General features: G+C 39.7%; 1 protein-coding gene across 2 annotated transcripts in view; it reads left to right on the forward strand.

Annotated features, from left to right (window-relative positions):
• The window catches only part of TBL1X (transducin beta like 1 X-linked), a 193,107-nt gene extending 183,299 nt beyond the window's left edge, over window positions 1–9,808 (forward strand). For both annotated transcript variants that reach the window (XM_034073769.1, XM_031051035.2), the window contains exons 13-17: window positions 848–922; window positions 1,756–1,883; window positions 3,046–3,211; window positions 4,008–4,109; window positions 5,393–9,808. In XM_034073769.1, coding sequence (XP_033929660.1) covers window positions 848–922; window positions 1,756–1,883; window positions 3,046–3,211; window positions 4,008–4,109; window positions 5,393–5,419 — 498 coding nt within the window. In that variant the 3' untranslated portion in view covers window positions 5,420–9,808. The remainder of the gene's footprint in view (window positions 1–847; window positions 923–1,755; window positions 1,884–3,045; window positions 3,212–4,007; window positions 4,110–5,392) is intronic.
• The last annotated feature ends 419 nt before the right edge of the window (window positions 9,809–10,227 follow it).

Below are 10,227 nucleotides of genomic sequence, written 5' to 3' on the forward strand. Positions count from 1 at the left end.
AGTATATTCCTATATTCCTAGTATATGAAATGCACCATTTTGCACATGATCCAAATTTTCTCTTCAGATGCCCGTATAGTTGCCTTTAATTGTGACTAAAACATGCCAAATGAATGAAGCAAAATCTGTGTACTTTCCAGAATTGTTTTCCCTGCAAACGTGAGCCAATTTGTGTTTTTAAATAAACAGTATTTCTCTTTATTAAGTCCTTTTTTTCTCCACATATATGACCCTCAAAAAAAGCACAGAAAATTTACTGACTACCAACTAGGTAGTCAGCTAGGCTTAGTTAATTACAAAGTGCTGGAAAGACTGATAGAGAAAGCATCATGAACTCTTCAATATTCCATCCCAGATTTCATCTGCACATACACCTCTCTTTAGAGAGACCAGCACTGTTGTAGAGCCGCAATACTAAGGATTATAAACTCCACAAAACTTTACATCCCACCAGTATTTTCTATCTAAAATTTGTATCTCCAAGCTCTATGGAATATTAACCAAAGAAAAAATAATTTGATGTTGTATCTTCAATCTGTGTAATTTGAAGGTTTATTTAAGTCTTAGCATATGAAAAATGGGTATGAGAGACGTTGTGCTAGAACACATATCAAAAGACTGATTGTGTGTATTGTTCACAAACAGAAAATGGTTACCATTTCAAAATGACGCTTAAATAACCTGTTATAGAAGCAGCGCTGCTTTTCTTCACTCTTAAAGCAACCGGGGCTGTAATTTGTGGTTGAACTTGTTGCATACACAAACCTCGAGTGCCCTCTGCTGGGTGCCCAGTACATTGCAGGTACCCGGAATATCTGCGTATTAATAAAAACACTCTTTATTTCAGAACGAGGTTAATGCAATCAAATGGGACCCATCTGGCATGCTACTAGCATCTTGCTCCGATGACATGACATTAAAGGTAATATCATTTTCACTCGTGCTATACAAAAAGTAAAGAGAAAAATTATATCTTATTTTTTAATCTTCTTCAGAATTATAGTACTGTTATCACTTAAAGCTCTGCATGAATGATAGTTCATATTGTCCCAGAGTTCTTGAAGCCAGTCTAAAAGATTGAATGCAGAGAAGCAGACAGTGGGAAAACTGAGACATCGTATCCAAATAAGTGTTAGGTGATTGATGTCACTGTAACAGAAGAGTCCTAGTTTAGATATACACAATAATTTCATTGGAGCCATTTGATTTTATTTTTTTAAATAATCTTGGACTAAGCAATGGAACACCACATGTATATTCAGAGCCCACCAAAAATTTGAACTGGCCATGTAACACTGCATAAATAGCTGATTGTCTTGCATCATCTATGCTGTTAAAAACAAATGGAGTTCAGGAGGAAAAGGGAAATTTTACTGGCATAAGAGAAAATTACTAGGTTCTAAGCAGTTATTGAAACTTTCTTTCTTTGAAATGATTCCTGTTGCAACATGAGATGAAGTTAAACTTTTCTAAATAGAGTAATTTAAGCTTCTGTATTGAAACTACAGTTACCGCTGTGGGCAGTGCAGCAACTATTTAATTCTTCTTATCTGTTGAATAAATATTATTAAATGTTTAGCTCATTCGCCTAATGGGGTCAGCCTAATGTGTGTGCCAAACTGTTGCATTAATAAATTATGTATGTGGGTCAAGGTCTTGAACAAATCGTAATAATAACATAGAACTGAAATAATTCAGCTGAGATCATGTTAAGTAATGCTGCCATTTTTCCCTTTCATAATTATTCTGACTTAGATTTGGAGTATGAAGCAAGATACTTGTGTACATGATCTTCAGGCTCACAGCAAAGAGATTTATACTATCAAATGGAGCCCTACAGGACCAGGCACCAGCAACCCAAACTCCAACATCATGTTAGCAAGGTAAAAAATACACCTCTTTCTCTTGCTGCCAGGAAGAAGGATCATTTTTCTGACATATAAGCTTACTGTCACATTGCCATCAACCTTCCTTCAGCCAATTCCAGTAAAAAGTACCTGTAAAGTACCTGTATGAACCCATAAATCAGATGGGTGGATACAAAGGGAAAGGAATCTTACTTGAAAAAGGAAATAAAAAAGAAAGAACATCAAGTCATACCACACTTAACTTTTCATCTGCCTTCATAAAAATATTCTAAATTTGGTATTGCACCTTCACATCTGGCATAATTTTTTATGAATGAAAGTACTTACTGAGGCAGATGACAGCCCAGTCAGCCAGTCAGAATGTGTTCTAACTAGGGCCATGCAACTCACCTGGGCAGAGACTTGACAACTCTTGTTGCCTTGTTATATAACAGAGAAAAGCTGGGGTATTCTTTAAAATTCCACTTGAAAATGTTCACAATGCATTGAGTTTAGGTAGTACATTTACTTGTAGAATACCAAATGATGGCAGTACCATGGGACTATCAAATTAGTTCATGGTGTGTGTAGTTTGGGGAGGAGTTTTACTCAGACTGGGAGTAGACATGGAAGAACTTCCCTTTCTTTGAGTTGTTCTTTTATTATCATTTTTAATACCAGTTATTTCCCTTGCCTTTCTCTAAGCTCACAATTTGGGATTTAGATGGAGTGTAGCAAAAACTAGCACTGAAACAAAGTGAAAAGGGCCACAGTGCTAGGGAATTACAGAATGCTAATTCATTAAATAATGCAAATCCATTAGGAATAGGATCCCTCTGGAACCATTTATCCTATTAATGACAATATATATTTGATCTTCCTGAATAATAGCAGGTACAATCTCAAAAGGAGGGAGCTTAGACCTCTAAGGGCTAGTGATCTGATCCTATATACAGCACACCTGTGTAGACTCAAAGAGTCCTCATACAAGGATTCAGTTCTGTGGGTACAGTTCTTGTCATAAAAACTGTAAAGGCTGTAGTACCTATTGGCTTTTCTGTTTGAAATGTGTTTTATTGCTTAACCAAGGGAAAAAAAAACAAAACAAACAACTGTGTACTCTGAAGTTTACCGTATCAAACTACAAACTGATAAACATCCAAATTAAAACATGTTTGTGTTTGAATGCTTCTTGCAGTGCTTCGTTTGATTCCACTGTTCGGCTGTGGGACGTTGACCGAGGAGTCTGCATCCATACGTTAACAAAACATCAAGAGCCAGTCTACAGTGTAGCTTTTAGTCCTGATGGAAAATACCTAGCCAGTGGGTCCTTTGACAAATGTGTCCATATATGGAATACTCAGGTATTGTTTTGCTTCATGTGAAGCACATCTGGTTCTAAGGACACATTAATAACAAAAGCTTAAATGGAAAATATGTGTGCCTTTGTAGCACACGGCCTGCCAGCCAAGGTGAACCTGATCATATTGGCTGACACAAATCCCAGCAATAACAGTTGAGTCACTCAGGTGGAGTGAGGTGACTGCCCAGAACATTTCTGCTCAGGCTTCTTTGTGTACTAAAACACCTGGCATACAGAGTAAAATAGGTGCATTGTGATGTGCCATCAGCTTTGTGAAGCAAAGACATGAATAGGTTCTTAGACATAAGGGATAATTCTATTCAGTAGCAAGCTCAAACTGAGTTCAGTTGTGAGTCTGATGCACCTGGCTTATACTTTGTGATGAGAAGGTGATAGATACAGCGACTGTACAGGCTGGGGACTGGGGATATTCTGGGGAAATGTGGGACATCATAATTCCACAAATTTAATTCTCTAAACTGATGCTTCACAGCCAGAATTGACAATAAACTTTAGAGAAGATCACCTCAGCCTAACTCCCCAGGCCTTCACAGTTACACAGTTGACCAAAGACAGACATTTGAGAATTCTACTGTAAATTGCTTTCTGGAGGAGCCTGTCTCTTTTCATTATCAGCAACCAGTTTCCTAACTTAGCGACCTTAGGGAGATGACCATAACTGGGTGATGTGATAGCTTCCTCTTGCCACCACTCTCTTCTTTTAATGTAGTGCCACATGACAGGGAAGAAGAGGTGAACTTCCGTATCAAATGTTTGCATACTGTTTTGCTTTGTAGAGTGGAACTCTAGTACATAGCTACCGAGGCACCGGGGGCATCTTTGAAGTCTGCTGGAATGCTAGAGGAGACAAAGTGGGAGCAAGCGCGTCAGATGGATCGGTAAGGAGTTTCACCCATTGTAGATGCTGCATGGAGATCACTCTTCTAGAAAACATCAACAAAAAATATACATGCAGTATTAAGTCCTGTGGACAGAGCTGAAGGTGTAGGCAGCTCAAGACATAAATAAGTAGCTCTCTATGGTATACTAAAAATGCTCCTGTTCTGAAAGGTTTGGCATACTAGCAGGTGGTGTTCCTGTTGGAAATGAAGAATGTTTGTGGAATAGGTAAATGCTGCTGAGGATGGGATGACTTTTAAATACATATTTGATAAGAACATCAGTAGTGTTGTTTCTATTATTATTTATCTCAGCTGTCATTTTTTAATGAAGCTGAAATCACAGCAGTCCACTCTCTAATACTGGGGCTTTCAGAATTTTATCCCACAGAAGTTCACACTTGAATAGTACCAAAAGGAGCTTTTCAGCATGATGCCTAAAGATGGTAAAGTATTGCCATGGAGATAGATACTGATTATTCATTACTATTTTTCTTGTTAATGTTACTTTTAAAAAATTTCAGCTGTAGCATGATCAGCTTGTGGATCGTAGACTCATAAAATGGTTTCAGTTGGAAGGGACCTTAAATAGCATCTAGTTCCAGTCCCCCTGCCACAGGCAGAGATACCTTCTACTAGAGCAGATTGCTCCAAGTTCCACCCAACCTTGCCTTGAACACTGCCAGGGATGGGGCAGCCACAGCTTCTCTGGGCAATGCATAGATGTTACATATAGTCTATAGCCTTTTACAATAACTGTTCTACATGGCTGGCTGGCATAATTATTTAAAGCAGTACTTTTCAGCTGGTTTTAACAAAGGGTGACCCATGACATGGTTCAGTTGCTTGAGCTTAGTTGTGTCATCTGAGATGGTGCCTTGCCTGGCTTCCAACAGCTGCTCCAGATGGTCACATGCCCACTGTCAGTCCTGTGTCATGCCTGCCAGGCCTGCATCTGCTCTGGATGTATTTCAGAAATGGAAGTAGATGCTGTATTTGGGCAACCAAAAAGAGCCCATAGTCTTATCTGGGATGTGCCACCAAAATGTTTGCTTGTAATACAATGAAAGCCCAGCTAAATGTTAAATATATGATTTTCACTTGGGTTTTTTCCCATGTTGGTTTGTTCCCGTACTTGTGTGCATGCAAACAGGTACCCAATACAGGCTGATTAGAGGCTGGTGAGTGTAACATACTGATCAGCTCTGTACAGAGCCGTATATGAATGGGTCATCCATGTCACCTTCAGAAATGGTTCTTAATGCTGAGTCTTTTCTCTCCAGGTTTGTGTTCTAGATCTGCGGAAGTAAAAGTGAAATGTTTTAGAAGAAATTTCAAATGGACCAGCAGTGAATGTGTGGGGAGAAGCACTCTTCAAAACTATTCTTAACAGCTCCAGAACTGTACGAACTTGAACAAAGTTAGAGTGTACCGTGAAACCAACTCTCCCTGGCCACAGGTGTCTAGTATTTTGTCCGTAACCTTCATCGAGGAGTAAAAACGCAGTCACTTCAGAGGGGGAGGGAGTAGTTTTCACCTGGAACATTGAGCCTTGGAAGCATGAAGCCACCAGCTGGGCATTGCACTGTTTGGTTTGCATCTGAGAACTTGCTCTGATGGCTGGGGAAAAAAAAAAAAAAAAAAAAAAAAAAAAGCTGTGCCAAAAAAAAATTAATAAAAGAAAAGGAAAAAAAAAAAAAAGAAAAATGCTGTGATAAACCAAAAGGGAAAAAAAAAGTCCTCCTCCATGCGGTGTTGTATTTTTTCCTTCCAATTTGGACACTACAGTTGCTCTCCCAAAGGACGTTCAAAGACCAGTTTGTACTGATGAAATGCTCAACTTTGTAATCACAACACTTTCTATTTTCTAGACTACTTTTTTTGTTCAGTGGTTTTTTCTATCAGCTGGAATATTACAGCCTGGAGGATCCCAGGCTTAGGATGAACCTTATGTTTTCCTTTTATTTCTCCCTTCCAATCCCAGCTTCTCTTTCCTTTTTTTCTCCTCTTTCTAGTTACCCTTTTGTTGGTTTTTTTGTTCTTTTTTCCCTGTATGCCCATAGTAGATGCAGCCAGGTGGACATGACAATGAAAATTTTTGACAGACTGCTTCTCCTCTCTTCTCTCTTCTTTTCCCTCTCTTTCTCTCCATTTAAAAGGAAAAAAAAATCCTCCATGCTTCAGATCTTAGCGTCTCAAGGGCACTTTCAGCAAATTGTGTAATAAGTGCTTTATATAAGAATGCAGTGCTGGGGAAGATTTTTACAGGAGAAAGATGACTTTTAACAGAAAGAACCCAGTGTATTTTTGGAAAAAAAAATATTTTTTATGTTAAACAGTTTTAAAAGCCTCAAATGGCCACCAAATGTAGACCAGTTGTGTAATTCAAGCAAAAAGAATGACACAGTCCAAGGAACATGAAAGGTGCAGTATCCTTTTTCTCTTGTCTCTCAGAAAGTGCTCTAAGAAAAAATGCCATTTGATACAATAAATGCCAGTCATTTACTAAGAGTCCTCTTCCAGCAGCCAGCCATTTATATACAGTCTCTTCATTTTTGTGACTGTTTGATGATGTACACTTATTAAAAGGGATACATAAGTTTGAGACTATAAATACAGCATTCATTTTCTTGAGTCCACACTTTCATTTATCCTCAGTAACCAGGGGAAAATGTTTGTGTATCTTCTTTCTGTTAGAAATAGTTCAAATTTCATACGGAACATGGGATTGGCTGCCCATGGCCTAGCTGAGCAATGCTGTCCTCCACTACTCATCCTACTCAGCTTTTTCTATTCCAGTGAATCAATGGGATTTTACCACTGACTTCAAGAGACCATTTGAACCAAGATACATTCACTGCATCTGTCACAGCTGAAAAATGGACTCTTGCCAAGCTCCTGTCCATCCATGGTCAGCACACACCTAGAAGCAGGTTTGTGCACTGCATCTGGCTGTATGTGGTGCTGCCCTCACCTTCAGCTTGTTCATGTACTCTGTGCTACAAGGAAACCTCCGGATCTGCGCTTTTCTCACTTTTCTGCTCACTGTCTGCCCAGACAGGTTCAGCCTTGAGAGTGTCCTCAGTGTGGTGCTCAGAAGACAACATAAGACTTTCCATTAGGTGGGGACATGATAAAGGATATCTAACTTCTATCTCAACATATGTACCACTTAAAGTTGTAGTGGGTGAAATGAGTGGAATGGCAGGAAAGATTTCCAAAGCACCAACCTGTTCACTTCAGACAAGATTTCCTTACTGCAAGCTAGACATGGCAGTGATGCTTGCTGAAGACTGCATTACTCTAAGAGCAAACACTGGATGCCAAGAAGGATGCACAAGCAGAGTGTACAGAAAATGCTGCAAGCTATGAAGCAACTTGGGGGTGTGGCAGCCATTACTTAGACAAAACCTCAAAACTGGCCAAGTGAAGGAGGAGTGTTCTCTAGTCCCCAGCCTAGGCTAGGATTTGTAGGAGAGAGAAAAACAAGCAAGCAAAGAGTCTTAACATCATGCCTGAAGTCACTGTTTCCCTAACACAGGATCTTCCCTTTGATCTGACCACAGCTGTTGGAAGTGATGTGATCTGAACAACAAATGTAAAATCAGAGCCCTAGGGCTGACTGGTGGCATAAGACCTGCCAAGAACCATGGCATCATCGTGGCATCATGGAATCTGTATGGCATTTCTTCTCCTGTGTTTTCCTTTCTTTATGCTCGTATCTATACAGTATCTTAGTCCTTCCAATAGAACTAGCTACTGCCAGCTTTGGCTGCATTTCTTAGAGATACATTTGGAAAGGAGACAAGAATGAAAAGAAATAACTTAGAAAGGTTACTCAATCCTGAGGTGAAAACAGTTCCATGGGATTTTGGTTATTAATGACAGGCTTGTTTGTAATTTATATCAAAGAACTGGACCCTGAAAGGCATCAAAGATTATTTTTGATGTTAAATGCATTTATGTATTGGTTTTAATTTTCTGCTCCAAGAACATGGGCTGTAGATAACCACGTGGCAGTTTTGTACTGGTTTGTAACCACATGTACCTACTGATTTAAAGTCACTACTCAGAGAAAAGACTCCTTGTTCAAAGAGATACTTGAATTTGAATACAAAGGTTTAATGTGGTTTTACAAAGCATGGTTGGTTTGGTTAGAGTCATTGTGTGTACATAGTTAACTTCCTATGCTGCTTTTGGTGGCATTTCTGAGAGTACCACACAGAAGCTCCCGGGCTGCAGGCAGTGCAGGGCAGCGCAGATGGGCCCTCACCTTGCCTCTCTCCCTTGAGCAATGACTGAATAGGCCAGACCTCAGGATCTGAAGAGATGAGGTCGCTGAGTTCGAGTTCAATGACTCCGTACTGCTGGCCAGCTACAGGGACCATGTCTCATGGTTGTTCCTGAGATAGCTACTGCAAATAACTCGTCAGTGTCTATGATGCCCGTTTCTTCTTCATTTTTCCATGTTTCTTTTCCTCTGCCTGCCTGCATGGAGGTAAGAAGCCAAGAGAAACAAGAATTTGAAAATAGTTGGTTTGCAAAGCCCACGTGTGAGAGGCTGCTGGTCCAGAGATTTTTCACTACAGACCGTCAGATTTGAAAGCAGCACATGTGAGAAGCTAGGGAAGTTCGCCTTTCTTCCCCTCCCCAAGACCCTAAAGACATAATCCTCAGAAATGCTATAGTAGAGAGTTTCCAACTGGAGTGAGGGCATCTGTTAAGGAATGCTGAAGATGTAGCTGCGAAAGTTAATCCTAGCCTAAGCAGCTGGTTTCTTTAGGAGGTGGCCAGTGGGAGAGAAGCTTTTCCAGGCTGTACTTTGATGTGGATAGCTAAGCCTATGCCCACAGAACTGCCCTCGTGGGAGCTCTCACTTTCCTCCCCTGGGCATCCCCTGGCTTCCCCATGACCAAGCAGCAGGAGGCACCCAGCTGGTGGACGTCGTCTTTTTCATGCAACATTTTTGATTATTTTTTTCTAGTTCTTCATAACAGAAGAGAAATTGAGAAACTGAAGTGACCAAACAGGATTCTGAAGCCATCCAAGGATGTTCTGGGTGTTTGTCGTTGCTGGCTGTCTGGAACTGGCCTGGAAGTGAAAAATGGTTCTGAAAAACCACACGACTTCTGTGGGTTAGAAGGATACTGAATCTTTTATGTAGAAACACTGGGTCCCTTGTGGGGCACTAAAGGGCCTGACTTACAGGGTTATACACACATTAACCCCATGCTACATCTTAGAAATTTCCTTTTAATTTGTTTAAAAAAAAAAAAAAGAAAAAAATAGCTAATTTTAGAGCCAAGTGAAGTGCACTTTGTCAAATGTAAGGGTCTGCTTTGTTTTGGGGTTTCTTTTTCTTTCCCCTTTTTAATTTTTCCTCCTTTTTTTCCTCTTTTTGCCTTTTGAAAAGATGTGGTTCTTTGTCAATTGCAGAAATGTTCTTTCAGCCACTCACTGAAATTCTGAATTCTGGCTTCTGCAGTTTTTATTGTCTGTGTCAGACTTGCAGCCAGACTTGGTTCTCATTTCAGCATTTCCCAGGTTCTGTTGAAACAACATCCATCCTTATTTTGTTTCTCCCCACCCACACTTTCTTCAAATTCACCTTGTGTATTGTAGCTCATTTGTTTTAAGGAGAGAATCAACAGATCATATTCAGTGTCTTGAATAAATTGCTATATTTTGATATTAGAGAATTCTGTGCGTGTTGTTCCTTATTCTTTTCTGGCTGTTTTCCTGTGCTGAAGAGCTGGGGTTGGGTGACTTTTAAGTTGTAATGTGGTATCATGATTTCCAGGTTGCCTGGCCCACAGGCAAGATTATGGCCATGGGTTCGTAGGGTTTTCTAATACACAAGGACACTGAGGCTTTATTCTCTAAATTTTCTTTATTACAGATGACCACAAATACCACTATTAGCAAATATAGCTATGATCAAGAAAGCAACTGCATATATATGTATATCAAGCTATTATAAAGTAGAATCTGCAAGTGACAGTAGAGCAACAATCTGTAATATAGGTGCAGTTAATTACAGCAACAGTGGATTATAGCAGCACCCAATAATAGCAATGAAGTGTGTGTGTATGCACATATATATATATATGTTACAGGT

This window comes from Melopsittacus undulatus, chromosome 2 (assembly GCF_012275295.1).
Source record: "Melopsittacus undulatus isolate bMelUnd1 chromosome 2, bMelUnd1.mat.Z, whole genome shotgun sequence".
NCBI lineage: Eukaryota > Metazoa > Chordata > Aves > Psittaciformes > Psittaculidae > Melopsittacus > Melopsittacus undulatus.